Genomic DNA, 19,002 nt, shown 5'->3' with positions numbered 1-19,002 from the left:
CATTTTGGAAAGAGCAACCAACTGAGAATATGGACACCCAAGTCTACATCACATATGGATGTCCATTTCTCATGTATTTGAGAACAAGATCTGATGATATACACATGTGCTGGTGATGTTCATCATGAACATCCATTTTACAAACTGAAATGTCCAAATTTTGAACAGGTCATGAATAGGGTCATGGATAGCTTTGTGTCAGCATTGGAACATTTGTATTATAAAATAGCCACACATATATCTGTTCAGGGGTATCCTAATGGTTAATAATAATAATAATAATAATAATTTTATTCTTATATACTGAAAAAGTTCTAGTCGGTTCACAAGGTGAGCTAATACATGGGATACAAATTAGAATAATGGACTTAAAGACAGAAAGCATTACAGAAATATACTTCAGAAAATACCAGCATGGCAGGGAAAGAAGTAATACATAGAACAGATAAAATACATCAAGTTGAATATAAGGAACTTGATTGAAAAAATGAAGCAGAATACAGTTAGAGCAGTGGGCTAAGAACCTTGGGATTCAAGTTCAAATCTCTCTTGAGCTGTGCGTGATTTTTATCCTTTCTTTTTAAATTGTGAGCCCTCCAGTGACAGAAAAATATCTACTAAGTGGGATTTGAACCTGAGATCCTCTACTTCCCAAATCTGCATGGATGTCTCTTAAGAAGTTAATTTAAAAAAAAGATTTTATTACCATGCCCATCATTAGTACCTGAGGGGATGGAAGGGGTGATTTACCTTAATCCATCTGCTCAGAGCACTGTTCTGTAATCTGCACATGCCAAGTATCAGATCTAAATAACAATGTCCATTTCTTTTTAGACAAATATGCCCCTTCCCCTTCCGAAATCAGAGTTGAGTGTTTGTATTTTGGCCTTTTTTTTAGTTCCACCCAAAACACACTCAGACCACACTTTTTTTTGCCACAAGGACATGCTGCAGTTTTACACCTCCATCTCCTGGCTTTATAAAATTGGGATTTGGAAGTCTTTGCATTATGGATGTCTAAATGTCAGTTTTGAGATGTCCAGAACATGAATAAAGCTTTTAAAATAAGGGCAAGACTAATTAATCAAAGTTAAAGTGCCACTATCTATACATTAAAAAAAAGCATGCAAACAGAGAAATCCAGCTGCATGATAAAACACAGGAACATAAGAACATAAGAATTGCTGCTGCTGGGTCAGAGCAGTGGTCTGCTCACAAGGCAGAGAAAGAACGCAGGAACAGGCAGGCTGATTTTTGGAGCAATCTAGCTAGAGATGAGGCTTCAAAATGTTTTGTACATGTAAAGGAAATGAATTGAGGTTGAGGGCTCGTGGACTTAGGAGTAACATCAAGGAATGTTTTTTTACAGAGAGGCTGGTGAATGCCTGGAATGCCCTCCGGTGGAGGTGACGGGGGACAATAACAGTAAAGGAATTAAAAAAAAATGTCTAGGATAAACACGTGAGGGTCCCAATGTAGAAAGAGGTTGGAACCAAAGCAAAACGTAAATGACCTTCAGACTTTAAACAGGGCCTACAGGAGTTTAGCCTGTATGGCTTGGCAGGTACAATTCAGGCTGTCTTGTTGGGCAGACTAGATGAACCACCCAGGTAGTGGCGTAGCGAGGGTAACTGGCGCCCGGGGCAGGGTTGCCCCTCCCCTGCCCTCTTCTTCGCCCCCTCCTTCCTGACCCCCCTCCCCCGCCACGTGCGCTCGCTTCCTTCCCTTTCCCCATACCTTTTTATTTTACAGGCGAGAGCAACAGCACAAACTTGCTGCCCACATCGTGCCGGCTCTCCTTCTGACTTCACTTTCAAGGCGTGGGGCCCGGAAGTGACATCAGGAAGAGGTGACCCTGATGCGGGCAGCAAGTTTGTAATTCTGCTTGTGCAGGAAAAGTTAAAGAGGTGTGAGGAAGGGGAAGGGGCACATATGTACTGCGGGGGGGGGGGGGGGAAGGAGGGGGTGGAGAGGAGGACAGGTGCCTATACCCTTTACAAAGACCACCCCCACCCCCGCCCCCTTACTATGCCAGTGCATACAAATCGTTATTTGCCATCATTATTCTGTAGGCTGAGGTGATGACTGTTAGGCTGGCTTCTGTAGGCTGGTTGTATCAGGTCATTCTGAGACTCCATCAGTTCTTGATGTGCTGTTTTTCCTATCTGTTTTTGCCAGAAATTCAATAGGACACTGCACGTAACCTACCTTCACCCCTTCACCTGGCTGCTGTCTGATGTTTGGAAGTGCTGCAGGTTTTCTTTCTTTCCAAAAGGTCTTGACATTGTCAGTCAACATGAATTTTCTTTGCTTGAACATTTCCCAAGATTCCTCTAGGGTTTTACACTTTGAGCCACGTCCAGGGAGATACTGAGATGTCAGCCATCTCTCCCTCTCACATTCCAGATGATTGCTACCATGTGTAGCTCTAAAAAAGGTTGGTTTAGGTGTGGACAGTATATCTTGAAAGGCTGGATTGTGAGACTTGGATCTTGCCCATGACATAAAGACCTGAAATTTATAGTTTGCATATAACATATACTGTAAGTGATACTATATTTGTTTCAAAGATGGCTTTCTATTACTATATACCCACCTTGAGGGCTCACAGTCTAAGGGGTTGTTTAAATCACTTGTCCAGGGCTAATTGGATATATTTTGCAGCACTTAAATGGACAGAGCCACTGGATATACCCGGTTACTGCCTAACTCGAAACTGGCTATTTTGTGGGCGTCCGGGGGGCAGTGTCAGCGCTTATCTGGTTAGTTGATGATATCCAGCACTTAACCAGATAAGTTAACTGGATAATTAGGACCATATAAAACACAGTCCTACCTTTATACGGGCTTATCTGGTCAAATGTTGAATATCATAGTTAACTGGGTAAGTGTTATCTGCCTATGTATAACTGCATATTCAATGCTGGTGTCTGGACTTGGCCTCCTTGGGACTGAATATCCTAGGATAATGCTAATGACAGCTAAAAGATTCTACTGCTGCTAGTGAAATATCGACCTAATTCACATCTACACTTTCCACTACATTTATTTATCTGTTTATTATATTTATTTAAATTACTTTCTCTCACCTGCACATATTAATGCTAACCCCCCCAACCCACCCCCAAAAAACAAACAAACCAACCCTCACTGCCCTTCAACAATATCGCTTATAAAAATGTTAAAAAAGAACAGGCCTAACTTTCTTTTTGAACATAAATATGTGCAAGTGAGAGAAAGTACTTGACACTGAAGAAAAAGCCGGAAGGGAAACTTTACGACAGAAACACCAGAGCAAACAAGAGTCATAAGGCAGAGTTGTCCAGAGCCAAAGTCCAGATCGATTAAAACAGTCTTTATTGATGACAGCGAATGTAGACCCGGCACAGTGTTTTGGTTAAAATAGCCTTTATCAAGAGTCTATTTTGTAATAATCTTCTTATAAAACATCAACAAATTGTGAAAACGCTGAGAATGTTGAACAAAGATAAACAGCTGATTAAAAAAAGCACTGAAAATGCAAGTACACACTTAAATAAATATAATAAATAGATAAATAAATGTAGTGGAAAGTGTAGATATGAATCACTTGTTTACTCATTCCAAAATACTAGGATTAGTGGGCATGCAATGAAGCTAATAAGTAGTAAATTTAAACCAACCAAAGAAAATATTTCTTCACTCAACATTTAATTAAACTCTGGAATTTGTTGCTGGAGAATGTGATGAAAGCATTGAGCTTAGCAGGACATAAAAAAGGGTTAGATAATTTCCTAATACAAAACTCCATAAGCCATTATTAAGATGGACTTGGGAAAATTCACTGCTTTTGTTTCTAAGATAAGCAGCATGAAATCTGTTTTTCTTCTTGGGATCTTGCCAGTTACCGTATGCATTTGAATATACGTCGATACCCCCCTTTTTCCCCTCAAAAGGAGGAAAAATGGTTGACTTGAATATAAGTCGGACGGCTTAATATTCAAGTGCTCTGCCCTGTCAGGCTCTGCACCCAGCCCCCTCCCTGCCAAATTCTGCATCCAGCCCACCTTCCCTCCCCTGTCAGGCACTGCACCCAGCTCCCTTCCTGCCAGGCACTGCACCCAGCATCCTTCCCTCCCTCCTCTGTCAGGCTCTGCACCCAGCATCCCTCCCTGACCCAGGCTCATACCTCATCTGCTTATCCCCGGTGGAGGTACAGTGGGCAGGAGCGTGCCTTAGTAAAAGGACCCCTAACTTTTTTCTGCGGCCCTCCAAGTACAAACAAATCCAAAATGTGGCCCTCAAAAGGTTTGAGTTTGAGACCACTAAGCTAACACATAACCATTTAAGCATGCTGTTCAGTGCTTAACTGTCTATGGGTTACAGCATAGAGGGGTTCTTTTACTAAGACACACTAATGGATTTAGCATGCACTAATGATTAGTGCGCACTAAATGCCATGCATGATAAACTATGGAGAACCTTAGCACAATGGGAATACCCAAACATATCACTCAGCTGATAAAGAGCCTTTACAAAAATCAGGAAGCTGCAGTGAGAACAGATTATGGCAACACTGATTGATTTCCAATAAAATGTGGCTTCAGGCAAGGATGCATTTTGTCACCTTACCTGTTCAACCTATATGGCAAAGCAAATTTGGAAGAAGAGAGTGTTGGTTTCAAAGTTGGTAGCTGAAATATAAACAACCTGCGCTATGCAGATGATACAATGCTCATCACCAGCAACAAAGAAGACATGCTGTATCTACTGAGAAACGTCAAAGCCGAAAGTCATAACATGGGATTAGAACTGAACAAGCAAAAAACAAAAGGAATTGACCCCCAAAATATCCACAAAAAAGAAAATCCAGAGAAAACAAAAAAAAAAAACTCTGTGGAGTGACGATGTTCCTAAATGGACTTTATTTGAAAGTGTCAAAGTTCCAAAGGTACACTGAAATCATCCACATAAAATAATTTCATCCACATAAAAATAAATCATCCACATAAGAGCCTTAAAGGACCTAGTCCGCTAGTGATACAGGACCCAAAACGGTCTGTGTTTTGACAAAAAGTCTTCTTCAGGGGTCCCTGGGGGTCCTATAAAGGTGAGTACGTGGGAAACAATTGTGTGGTGAACCGGAAGTGATTTCAGTGTACCTTTGGAACTTTGACACTTTCAAATAAAGTCCATTTAGGAACATCGTCACTCCACAGAGGTTTTTTTTTTTGGTTTTCATTAGAACTGAACAAAACAAGACGAAGATCATGAACACGGAAAATGATGAAGATTTTGAGTTTGAAGGCAATAGAATAGAAGTTGTAAAGGGTTTCAATCTCCTGGGCTCTCTCGTAAACAAAGAAGCAACTAGTAGGGAAGAAATACTCCGCAGAATAGAACTGGATCAATCTTCAATGAAGACTTTTGACCAAGTATTCAAAGGCAAGGAAATAACGATCCAAACAAAGATCAGACTTATCCATGCACTCATTTTCTCAGTGGTCAATTATGGATGTAAAAGCTAGCCACTAAGGAAATAAGACAGAAAGAAGATTGACTCATTTGAGCTTTGGTGCTGGAGAAGAATTTTATGCATGTCATGGACCACCAAAAGAACTAACAAATCAATTCTGGAAGAGATCAAACCGGCTGTCACTTGACGCCCAAATGATGAAGTTACGACTGTCTATTTTGGTCACGCTGTTAGAAGAAGGACATTATGTTTGGGAAGATCGAAGGAACTAGGCAAAGAGGGTGACCTGCAATCAGATGGCTGGACCTTACTGGACTAGCACAAAACCAATCTCTTTTTAGATCAGTAATTCATCAAGTTGCTAGGACTCAAGCACGAGTCGATAACACCTAACTAACTAACTAAATGCATTGCAGCCCATTCTGTACTTATGGGCTGCATGTCACTTAATGTGCATTAATTTATTAGAACACATTAAATCCATTAGCAAAAGAACCTCAAAGATAGGACTGACTTTTATGTGGTCCTTTTATGTAGTTAATTTGGTTGGTTAAGTTCTGAATATTAGCACATAACCGCCCAAATGTTGACTTTACCCCCAGAATGTCCCCCCAAATAGCCAGTTTTGAGTTCTATGCTAATTGGTTATTTTCAGTAGCGCTAACTGGTTACGTTCTGAACAGGCGATTTAAAGGGCTATCCCCTAGTGACTAGGTTAGGGACCAGATGGGATGGAGCATGGACAGAGCATAAACTTAGCCAGTTAGTCTGCTAACTGGCTAAGTAGCCACATAAATTTAGAACCACAAAAAGGCTGTTCTGATTTTCTGCGGTGAAGATAACCAGGCAATGGTTTGGATATCAGCTGGCACTTGGTTAAGTTCCGGTTGACTCAAAAGCAATCTGAGGAAACACTTCTTTATGGAATGGTGGTGGATGAATGGAACAACCTCCTGGTGGAGATGATTCTGAATTCAGGAAAGAATGGGACAGGCATGTAGGATCTCTTAGGGGGAGGAAGATAGTGGATGATATGAATAAGGAGAGTGGTGGGCCATATGGCCTTTATCTGCCATCATTTTTAATGTTTCTATGACCACTGTGACCCAGATATTCAATATTGGGAGCTGTTTATGCTCTAGTATTGAATATTTGGGGTCAGTTCAGCATATAGCTGTGAACAGCTTAAATGCTGCTTACTGCTACAGGATGAATTTTGGGTAGTTGCTTTTCACACTAAGGGGACTATTTACTAAGGTGCGCTAAAGGTTTGCACTTAAGGCACATCAATAGCGAAAAAGTTAATATGCATTAGGTGCAAAACTGGTGCGTTAACTGTTATGTGTACCTCAGCACTTCAAGGAAGGCAACCTTGTCATTAACATACAGAAATAATTACTAATGAATGTTAATGGTATGACTGATGATACAGAATGCAGTTAGGTTCACCTCTGCACTGTGTTATCTGCCACACTAGCAGTTAACGCATGCTCTCATTCTCCACATTAACTGCAAGGTATAATCCCCACTCATTCAATGCCACACATGGGAAGATAAGTCCAGCTATGGGAAGATAAGGAGCCCTAGAATATTTCATTTGCAGATTTTAGGACACCAGCATAGAATGAAACGCTCCACTGACTACAGTTGAAGAGATTTCAGTAAGACATAACATCAGCTCCTTTGTCCAAATGTTACTGTCCATCTGGAGACGGAAGGCACATCCCTTCTTCCTCTTCAGTTCTCCTTGGGAGGAAAGCCTGCAGCACATGAACTTTCACTGTCCAGCTCCTTAACTCCAGCACAGTACCTCTGGTGTCTTTGTGCAAGCACGTTTATGTTACCAAGCTAGGGCTTCTCTAGTAGCAGGGCAGGATTAACCAATAGGCCAGGTAGGCACATGCCTAGGGCCCGAAATGGTCAGGGGGGCCCGATGAAGGAGGGTATCAACATCGTTTTTTCCAAACGGCGATGGGCCCATCCAGCATTGATTGGCAACGCAGCCCCCCCCCCCCGATCGGCAACGCAGGCCCCACCCTGATTGGCAACGCGGCTCCCCCCATCGACGGAAAGTAAGACAAGCAAGCAAGGCGGGTACGAAAGGCAACGGGAACAGTAATTGTGTAAGCGGTGCTGCTTGCCCAAAGTTTCCCTCTGATGCAGCTTCCTGTTTCCGCCTGGGCGCATGGTGGTGTGGGGCGGGGGGCCCAGTGTACTTGTGTGCCTAGGGGCCCTCGACAAATTAATCCTGCCCTGTCTAGCAGAGATGGACCTTGGTAACGAATTCCACTTCCAGTACATTAACGTACACATTTTGTGAAGTCCTGATAGGCCTTGCATACATTTGAAATGACAAACAAAGGAAGTGAAAGCTATGCATATGCATGACTTTTCCTGCATATTTTAACATAAACCAACCATTTTCAAAGTAGTTGATCTGAGGCCCTTGGCTAGACTTATGTTGAAATTTAACTGTGATGTTTATTTTGAAGAAAGTCTTTGTGTCTTTGGAAAGATTGACTGAATCACTGCCTACACACTTTTCACCAAAAACCACGACGCAAATGTATTTATTCTAAAAAAAAAAAAAAAAAAAGGGTGGGGCCGGATTGTAAAGCTGATTATAGAAGTTGCCACTATAGTATGGTTAACCAAATCCATTACTGTGTTTCCTGTCTTATTTTAATACCACACAACAAAGGCCCATGGTTTTTATTTTGTGTAATTGGATTAACTATGGATGTCACACAGCATAATGGTGGGTTGCCTGCAGTGTTGAAGAAAAGGATAAATATATTTATTGTAGCTGCTTGGCATGTAGTGATATTGTAAGACAAAGATGGTGTACTGAATGAACATGTCTTCTCAAAGAGCCTGTTTCCTGCACGTCCCCCTTTTGTGCCAATGTTAATCGTAGTGTCTCCAAAGAAGGGATAGGGCTGTGGCACCAAAATCTATCACAATCCCTACACAAACTGCCAGTGTGTGGGTGTGCATGACCACACTGAGGCTTTCGGCATGGGTTTGCACTGGTTTTCCAGAATGGGTGATCCATTAGGGCTAATGAGCTGATTTCCCTAGAGGAGTCTTTTGCGCACCTGTTAAGCTTCAGTGTTAGTAAAAGGAAGTTTACGGCTGGAAAATTTCATTCAAATGTTAACCTCTGAATTTGGTTGCCCTGTGCTGCAGGAACCTGTTGTTTGCACTATGCAAACTGGTAACCATGTGTCCTTTGCCAAGGTCTAAAGTGGTCAGTGCTCTTAAAATTAATTTCAGCATGTTCTAGAAAGGTTTGCTGTGACTTCTGAAGAAGGTGTGCGTGAATGCATGATATGATATGTATAAATAAATATAAATTTTACTGTTGTAACGTCTTGGGTCTTTTCACATACTAAATTGTCCCTTTACAATTATAGAGCATCGCTTTTTAAAAATTTTAAGATTTGGGGGTGCCAGTGCTTTTGCAGTAGTTTCATGTTCCAACATGGCCTGGCTGCCAGTTGAGTTCTCTGCGTGATCACATGGTTTGCATATACAGTACTGTGAATCACATGATCACAGACCGAGTCAGCAGTTTCACATGCTTGTACATATGGTTCAGCAAAATGATTAAATGGATGTGAAAATTTTCCTTCCACTTTCTGTACAGGAAGTATCATTGTACGGGCACATGATGATGCTTTTTAAAATATGACTTTGATATGACTTCACAAAGCTGACTGATCATATCAGATATTTGTTCTGTACTTTTCACCTATCAACATTTTTTTCTATGTTGTGATAATAAAACTATACAGTATATGATGCTGGGAACAACCTGTTTTCATGAAGGGTAAACTTATACCTAGTACTTAAGTAGTTACCATACTTAAGTAAAAGTTTTTTACTTTTACTAATAATAATTTATTTTCTTGTATACCGCCCCACCAGCAGTTCTAGGCGGTTCACAACAGAAGAACTGAAACACATCAGTTAAAAAACACAACTATCATAACTGCTACATCCATTAAATACAGCATCAGATAAAAAGTACATTTCAAATACAGAGCCTTCTTAAATATCAACCTTCTTGTTTATCAAATAGGTGAGTTGTCAATCATTTCCTAAATGTAAGATAAGTATAGGCTTGAACAATCAGTGGATTCATCCAGGAGTTCAACTTCCCCGCCTGATATTCCAATGTCCTGTCCAAAAAAGTCTTGTAGCGACAGGCCCTTGGGGTAGGGAAGAGGAACATACCTGAATTTCTGGTACATTTTAATGAATTAAACATTAAACTGGAAGACTGGGCAAAAAAGTGGCAAATGAGTTTTAACGTAGAGAAATGCAAGGTCATGCATGTAGGGAAAAAGAATCCGATGTTCAGCTACAAAATGGGGGGAACACTGCTAGGGGTAAGTAATCTTGAAAGGGACCTGGGGGTGATGGTCGACACATCACTGAAACCATCGGCGCAATGTGCGACAGCCTCCAAGAAAGCAAACAGAATGCTGGGCATCATCAAAAATGGTATTACAACTAGGACGAAGGAAGTCATCATGCCGCTGTATCGCACAATGGTGCGCCCGCACCTGGAGTACTGTGTTCAATACTGGTCGCCGTACCTCAAGAAGGACATGGCGATACTCGAGGGAGTGCAGAGGAGGGCGACTAAATTGATAAAAGGTATGGAAAATTTTTCATACGATGACAGGTTAAAAATGCTGGGGCTGTTCTCCCTGGAGAAGAGGAGACTTAGAGGGGACATGATAGAAACCTTCAAAATCCTTAAGGGCATAGAGAAAGTGAATAAGGACAGATTCTTCAAACCGTGGGGAGCCACAAGCACTAGGGGTCACTCGGAGAAATTGAAAGGGGACAGGTTTAGAACAAATGCTAGGAGGTTCTTTTTTACCCAGAGGGTGGTGGACACATGGAACGCGCTTCCGGAGAATGTGATAAGCCAGAACTCTGTACAGGGGTTCAAGGAGGGTTTGGATAGGTTCCTGAAGGATAAGGGGATAGAGGGGTACAGATATAACTTGAGGTAGGTTATAGAAGTAGGCAGAAACCACTCCACAGGTCGCAGACCTGATGGGCCGCCGTGGGAGCGGACCGCTGGGCGAGATGGACCTTGGTCTGACCCAGTGGAGGCACCTTCTTATGTTCTTATGTTTCAGGTAAGATACCAAATAGGAAGGTAATAAACCAAAACACCCAAACTCAAAAAATACTTTGGCCTCAAAAAGATAACATTTGTTACTTTTACTTTTACTGAAGTAATAATTTCACCAAAGTTCACTACTTTCACCTAGTTACATCTGGTGCTTGCAGCTAAAAGTGAAAAAGTAAGAGTGGAAGTAAAATGTATATGATGATTCTTCAGTAAAGCAAATGAAACAGCAAAACCTGGAACAGGATTTTGTTTGCTATTGCAAACCTCATCACACAAACAGTGGATCATTTCATCTTAAATTTTGCAGTTCAGGGAATATAGCCTATGAGAAAAGTGAAGTGGCCTTTGTTTGTTGAACCAATTACTTGTCTCCAGCCAAACAGAACAGGGATGAATTAGGCCGTTTTGAAGTGGAGAAAGCTGAAACTGGTTGCAATTCTTGGTGAACAGATACGTCTCTACCACAACAGACTGCTGGTCATCCAATGGAAAAATTTTACATTGGGATGATTGTCCGCTAGCCTGATAGTCTTTAGAGAGGACGTCTGCTTGTCTGGCTCCAAGACTGAAGGGTCCCCACACATTTGATGTTCTTGCATCAGTTCTTGAAGATATTCAATTAGAGTTTGCTATCAAATGAAAAATTGTTAGAACAATAACAGACAATGATTCCAACTTTGTAAAAGCCTTCTCTGTAATTGGCCAGCATGATGATGATAATGAAGATGAAGATGCAAGTGATGAATTAAAACACACTGCTTCTAAAGAGGATGATAAATGCCAATGATGATGATAAACTATTTTCTGCTATATGGAAGTCAAGTGATCCAGACAGAGATTCTCTTGATCATTATCCGCAGACCCAGTGAAAAAATATCACTAATTTTGCAGCCTGGTCTGATTTGAAGGAACTTTTTAATCAGACTGAGCAATCCACTTTCTACCAGTGCAGTTATTGAATACTATTTTAGCTGTGCTGGTTTAAAAAATGACTCACAACCACTCTTGCATGAGTAATAGTCATTTTCAAAATTTAGTTGAACTAAAAGCAAAGTGGATTGAATTGTAGAGCAATAAAGTTGATGGGATAAAAACATTAACAATAGTTGCATTCATTGTAGTTATGCTACTTTTTGCTCAAAAAAATTATGGGGTCCTTTTATTAAGGCGTGCTAAAGAATTTAGCGCATGCTATGCTAAATGCTAAGGCATCCATTATATTCTATGGGCACCTTCGCATTTAGCGTGTGCTAAATCAGTTAGCGCATCTTAATAAAAGGACCTCTAGATTAGGCAATTACTTTTTTTTTTTCCTTTCACTTAAGTACATTCTTTAATGTCTTTATTTACTTTTACTTAAGTTCTTTGACCAAGTACTTTGAACCACACTGCTTATACCTGCTTCCCCTCTGTTCTGAGAAATGCTTCTTTCCTTTACAAGGTTTGTAATCATCTCATGACGCCCCATTTTTCTACTTCCTTCAGATTCTAGAGTTGTATGTTGCTGAACGAACTTCTAAACTGTGTGCTTGAGCTCCCTGAAAAATAATTACAGAGGTCTTGTCTTTCTGTTTTAGGGCAGTGTCAGTCCTGTTCAGGCTCCATTTGGCCAGATATCAGGTAAGTATTTTCCCACTAAACTATAGTAGAATTTTCAGAATTAAACCCACCCTCTTATGAAGCTGCATTAGGTTTTTTTAAAAAAAATCACAAGTCACAGCAGTAAAAGCTCCAACACATAGAATTCCTAAGAGCATCAGAACTTATACCGTCATGCCCTGCGATAAATACCCCTAATGCAGCTTTAAAAAAAAAATGGGGGGGGGGGGGTGTAAAATTTGGCAAACAGAATTATTCCCTCCAGGTTTTTGGGTTTCTGATAGGAAGGCATAGTGAAACATTGCAAAAATAAAGAAATACATAAATGAGACCTACTATATATCCTCCCCCCCGCTTTTACAAAACCGTAATATAGATTTTAGCGACAGTCACGGTGGTAACATCTCTGATGCTCACAAGAATTCTATGAGCATTGTATCTGTTTCCGCCGCAGCCGGTGCTTAAAACCATGCTACGTTTTTTTAAAAGGGGGCCTATATTAATAGCTGTTGATTGATCAAAAATTTTAATTGTGATCAATCAGATAATAAAAATTTTTGATCATGGTTAATTGCATTTTAATTGCAGTCCTAGAAAGTACAATAACACACTTAGGGGATATTGTACTAAAGACTAGCACATGTTCTCTGCCTCAGTACCCATTTTAATCCTATGGGCCGTTTTGTAGATCATATGTGCTAATTTTTAGTGAAAGAGCCTCTTAGGGAGGGAGTTATCCATGTGAGCCACTGTTAAAAGAAGTTATTTTACCACAACTCTACCCACCCCATCCACAGCTCCACCCACCCTTTGCCCATTTCCTTGGTTCCCCTTCCCATCCTCTGTACCCTTTTTATGCTTTTCTCTCTCTCCCTCTATCCAGCCCTCCTTCCCCAACTTCTCTCTATCTCCTTCCAACCCCTCTCTCCTGTGGATGCTTCCTTATCTTTCTTTCTTCTTTCAACCCCCAGGCACTTCTTTCAACCCCCAGGGACTTCTCTCTTTCTCTTTCCAAGTTTCCAAGTTTATTAGGTTTTTATATACCGCCTATCAAGATTATCTAAGCGGTTTTACAATCAGGTACTCAAGTATTTCTCCCTCTCTCTCCTTCCAACCTCCTTTCCTGTTGTTTCTGTCTCTCCCCTCCCATGCAGCACAAGTTCCATTTTATGCAATGAGACCTGCTAAAGTAATAACTGGGGTCAACAGTAAATTAAACTTCTTAATGGTAGCCCTTGTTGATATTTTCCTCCCTTGATCAGACAATGGTGATATTCAACCTGATTAGTCAACTAGGTAGTGGGCTAAATATTGGGAGGAGGGTTTAGTTTTGTCAGTTCCCCCCAAACCCCTTCAGAGCATCCACCCCTCTCTCAAAACCCCTCCCTCATAGAATCCACCCTCTCTTGGAGCCCTCAAAAGCATATGTCCCCCCCTCCTGAATGGTTGTCCCTAAGCATCCCCTCTCCCACAGAGCTCCATGAGAAAACCCAAAAGCATTTACCCCCCTCCAGAAACCATCCTGTAGGCCTAGAATGGGGGAGAAGAAGTGATCCACAGACTACTATACAGTGGCGTACCTAGGGTATGTGGCACCCGGGGCCCATCATTTTTTGACACCCCCCCCCCCCCCCATGTAAAAAATTTTTTTTTTTTTTTTTTTTTTTGCAATAACCATGAAATGGAATAAATGGTCAGAATAGAAACAGGCAGTGAAAATTTTCTTTTATTGAACCTCATATATGTAACCATTATTCCAAACATAACATAACGCCTGTCCCTTCCCCTTGTAGGCCTGTCCCCCCCCTTGAAGGCCTGCACCCCCCCTTGAAGGCCTGTCCCCCCCCCTTGTAGGCCTGTCCCCCCCCCTTGTAGGCCTATCCCCCCCTTGAAGGCCTGCCTGCCTTTCCCCCCTTGAAGGCCTGCACCCCCTTGAAGGTCTGCACCCCCCCAAAGGCCTACACCCCCCCCGAAGGCCTGTCCCCCCTTGAAGGCCTGCCTGCCTGCCTGTCACCCCCTCCCCCTTGAAAGCCTGCTTGCCTGCCCGCCCGCCCCAACTTCCTGACCCCCAAACGCATTTTGCAGGGGCGACCTGCTTCCGCCCTCCGCCCCCTACCGCCGGGGCTCGCCGCTTCTACTTGCCTCGGTCTTGGTGATGCGATGCCTGGCCAGTTTCACTACGGCGAAGTTGCCCTTTCCCAGGGTGCGCTCGATGTCGTAGAAGCCCACCCGCACGGGCCCCCGTTGCAAGTGCCTCTGACCATCCGCCATGACCATGGCTGAGAGTCGGAGTGGGGCGGGGGAGGGGAGGAGGGACGGGGAACGGAACGGCAGCGGCAAAACGCGGGCAGAGGAGAGCTCGAGGACAGTGGGAGCCGGGTTGCACCGTAACTCCGCGCGCCACTCCGAGCCCGCCAGCCCCAGCCTCCGACGTCTGACGTCAGAGGAGGGGCGGGATCGCAGCGCAGGGATGCTGACGCTGACTTCGCGATCCTGCTGCGGCTGTTCATAGGTGGTACGGGGAGGCCAGGGGGGCGAGCGGTCCTTCGGGGGTGGCGGGGGACTGAACGGCAAGGCCGGGAACACCCCCTTAGGGCTGGTACCCGGGGCGGCCCGCCCCCCCCGCCCCCCCCCTAGGTACGCCACTGCTACTATATGTCATGGCAGCCACTTTGAACCTGGAGCCAGCAGAAGGAGTGACAAGGGATTGCTCCTGCCTGCCCTACCCTAGACCACTGGGGCATCCTTAAGGTAGGCCTTGGGGGTGCCTATAGGGGGGTTGAGGGAGTTTTCGGGTTGGGGGTTCTTCTTCCATGGGAGTGTCTTCAGGAGGGGAGCATCAGGAAGAGGATGGATTGCTCTTGAGGGTGATGTTTGGAAGAGGGTTGATGCTCTTCAGAAAGAGGTACTCTCAGGGGGGGGGGGGGATGGCTTCAAGAGAAGGTGGATGCTTAGTTGAGCCCATGGTAGTAAATGCTGACAACAGTGGGCTGAATATGGACTGAGATAATTAGAATTGCATTAGTACCATGATTTTAATTGCCATTAAAATTTTTCCATTATATATCTATATCCATCTATCTGTCCTTATATTTATCTCATTTAAATAATTTAGAATGAAATTGTATTGTCCCTGCAGCTGTAAGCATTTCAATGTTAATGCTTGAATTATCTTCCCATATGTAGGACTCTTGCTTTAATAAATCAATGAAGTCAGGTAATTTCTCTTTAGTCTGCTTATAGATATGGAAATAAAAGTCAGTGGGTCCTTTTACAAAGCAGTGCTGCCGAGCAGTGCACGCTAAATGCCGAGCCGCCTATAAGAAAAGAAAAAGCAGCTCGGGCATTTAGCATGTGCTGTTCAGTTGCACAATTTTGTAAAAGGATCCGTAAGTAAGTTAAGAGATAAGTTTAGTGATTGATAGAACCCAATAAAATCAAGAAAATATATGCATTAAAAAATTTAAAAGAAGCACAGATATATTCTTTCAAAATGTTAAATTGTTATTTTATTCAATTCTGTAAGCATTTGGAGAAAATGATTCTGGAAAAAGTCATGGTTACAAGTTTAATACTAACTGGATATGGTCTGGAAATGTCACAAAACAAGTGACATCACTCATTGCCCGTACCATTCCATGGGAGATCATTTGTGACACTGTTCTGAATATGATTTTGGTGTGAGAGGCGTAGGGTTACCATATTTGTGAAGACAAAAAAGAGGACACGTGACCCCGCCCATATTCCACCCACAGCCCCACCCACCTTTTGCCCATTTCCTTGGTTTCCCTTCCCATTCTCTGTACCCTTTTAGTGCTCTTCTCTCTCTCCCTCCCTCTAACCCTCCTTCCCCAACTTCTCTCTCTCTCTCTCTCCTTCCAACCCATCTCTCCTATGGATACTTCTTTCTTTCTCTCTTTCCTTCCAACTCAGCTCCTCCTCCCCCCACAGGTACCTCTCTCTCTCTCTTTCCTTTCAACCTCCTCTCCTGCTGTTTCTGTCTCTCCCCTCCAATGCAGCACTACCCTACTCCATGCTGTTCTTCAGCACTCTCTCCTTTCCATAATGCCTTCCTCCATTCTGTTTCTCCGTTCTCTCTCCATGTAGTTTCTCCAGCCCTCCCTCCCCTCCCTCCTCCAACCTCCAATGCTACTTCCCCTCATGACGTCTTTATATCCCGAATCCCCCACCTATCTCCTCCCTGACTGTTATAATTTAATCTTTGGGCAGCTGGTGCAGCAACAAGGTGAGCCTACTGCCACTGGCCTGCCCTGGAAACCACCTCTTTGGAAAGCTTCCTGTTCCTGTGTAAGTGGGACCTACAGAGAGGCGGCTTCCGGGGCAGGCCAACAGCAGCAGCAGCAGCAGGCTCACCTCTGGCTGCACTGGCTGCCCAAAGGTTGAATTACTGCGGCCGGGGAGAAGGTAGGTGGGGGAGTCAGGAGAGCTGGCTAAACCAGGACAGACTCCCATTTTAAAAAAATCCCCCACGTCCGGGCACCTGGACAGTCCTCTAAAAAGAGGACATGTCCAGGTTTTCCTGGACTTATGGTAAACTTAGAGAGGAGAGAGGGTGTGAAATGCAAGGAAGGTGGGTATTAGATTTCCTGAACTAGTGATTTAGCATCAAACTGGAAATTCTAAGTTTGTGTTTACCTTTTGTGAAAGGGTGCAAAAGCTGGGAGAGACTGCTGACATCCCTGCAGCCAGTGTTCATGTAAAATTTTCCCTCATTTTGGAGTGGAGAATAGCATCTTCCAAAGGATTCTGGCACAAGCAAATTCTGCATTCTTTCACACATTCCACTCTGCCTCCCTAGCATGTGGAAGAAAAATAAAGAAATGTATTGATGTAATGAAGTGTTTTGTAGGAGGCAGCTACAACTCCCTCAGATCGCCTCCATCTCAATTCAGACCATAGTTGAGCCTAGAATTCCTGTGAGCGTCGGAGCTGTTAGCGCCGTAGCCGGCGCTAAAAACTGCTCTAGGTTTTTGTAAAAGGGGAGGTAAAGTTGGAAAAACTGTGCGAATTGAAGTTTTTCCCATGATACTCGAGAGGGTGCAAAGGAGAGCGACACGTCTGATAAAGGGTATGGAAAACCTTTCATACGCTGAGTGATTAGAGAAACTTGGGCTCTTTTCCTTGGAAAAGAGGAGACTTAGAGGGGATATGATTGAGACCTACAAGATCATGAAGGGCATAGAGAAAGTGGAGAGGGACAGATTCTTCAAACCTTCGAAAAATACAAGAACGAGAGGGCATCCGGAAAAGTTGAAAGGGGACAGCTTCAAAACAAATGCTAGGAAGTTTTTCTTCACCCAGCGTGTGGTGGACCACTGGAATGCGCTTCCAGAGGGCATTAAAGGACAGAGTACGGTACTGGGGTTCAAAAAGGGATTGGACAATTTTCTGTTGGAAAAGAGGATAGAGGGGTATAGATAGAGGATTACTACACAGGTTCTGGACCTGTTGGGCCGCTGCGTGAGCGGACTGCTGGGCACGATGGACCTCAGGTCTGACCCAGCAGAGGCACTTCTTATGTTCATATGTTTGATTGTGCTTGATCAGAAATTGTGCTTGATCAGAAAGTAATTAAAAAATAATAATTTTTAAGCCCATCCTGGGGTCCCTCAAAGCCACTGATCACATAGAGCTCATGGAATAAATTTCTTGATATTATAGCTATAATTTTTATGGTATCACACTCAGCAATGATACATTGATAAAAAGACATTTTATGTCGTCTGTTATACTGAATAAGAACAATAAATCAGTACGAAAATAACACTGCAGTCTCCAATATGCTTATTATAACAAGTGGAGTCAGATTCCTTAGAACCCCATTAAAACAGTTTTATAACCACCAAAAAATTGGAAAACATTCTTGTGTCAACAAATAATGATAAAAAGATATTTTATGCAAAATATCTTGCTGACATATATGCTGACAAGCAGATGGGCATTAAGGGCCTCTTCTATCAAATTGCGCTAGCAGTTTGCAGTGCAGTGAGCCGTGCTGAATGGCCCGCGCTGCTCCTGACGCTCATAGAGTTCCTATGAGCGTCGGAAGCAGCGCGGGCCATTCAGCGCGGCTCTCTGTGCTAAAATCTGCTAGCGCAGTTTGATAGAAGCGGCCCTAAGTAGGGTTACCAGATGTCTGGATTTACCCGGATGGTTTCTTGGACTGGAGGAAGTTTGTCTGGGTTTTGGACTCACTCTCTCCAGTCCAGCCCCCACCTTGGAGTCAGGGATGGCTCTTGTGAATCTCCCCTGTCCCTACGTACCTCCTCCGGTGCTGCTGTTTCAAAACTTCAGGCAGCCGATAGCATTAGCGAGTGATCCTGCTGCCATCAGCCTTCCCTGGAAGACTTCGCTCTGCAGCACTTCCTTTTCACGATTAGGCGGGCGCTTCAGAGTGAAGGCTTCCAGCACTGGAGGAGGTACATGGGGACAGGGGACACTCACAAGAGCCATCCCTGACTTGTCTGGCTTGTTTAATTTTACAATAAACTTTAAACTTAAAAACTTCAACTTTAAAAAGCTATGTCATTGAAGGTGAATCAAATTGAATCGAAAAATCAATTCAATAGGCCAAATCAAATCAAAACGAAATATGTTTCCCTGAATTGGGCAGCTCTACTGCACAGCACCATTAACTCACTGAAACTCGAGTGGCAGGTAACATGCAAGTCTGCTGACATCACATACCTTTTAGAAACCTAGGAAAATCCAGGGTATTGAGGTCAAGTTATGTGCTTTCAAGCTGGGTGAGGAGGGGCACTTTTCATTTCCC

General features: G+C 43.1%; 1 protein-coding gene across 2 annotated transcripts in view; it reads left to right on the top strand.

Annotated features, from left to right (window-relative positions):
• C13H11orf53 (chromosome 13 C11orf53 homolog) overlaps window positions 1–19,002 on the top strand; it is a 78,085-nt gene that overhangs the window by 38,679 nt on the left and 20,404 nt on the right. For both annotated transcript variants that reach the window (XM_033918725.1, XM_033918726.1), the window contains one exon: window positions 12,188–12,230. In XM_033918725.1, the coding sequence (XP_033774616.1) occupies window positions 12,188–12,230 (43 nt within the window). The remainder of the gene's footprint in view (window positions 1–12,187; window positions 12,231–19,002) is intronic.

Source organism: Geotrypetes seraphini, chromosome 13, assembly GCF_902459505.1.
Source record: "Geotrypetes seraphini chromosome 13, aGeoSer1.1, whole genome shotgun sequence".
Lineage (NCBI taxonomy): Eukaryota > Metazoa > Chordata > Amphibia > Gymnophiona > Dermophiidae > Geotrypetes > Geotrypetes seraphini.
This window is presented reverse-complemented; position numbering and strand designations above follow the sequence as displayed.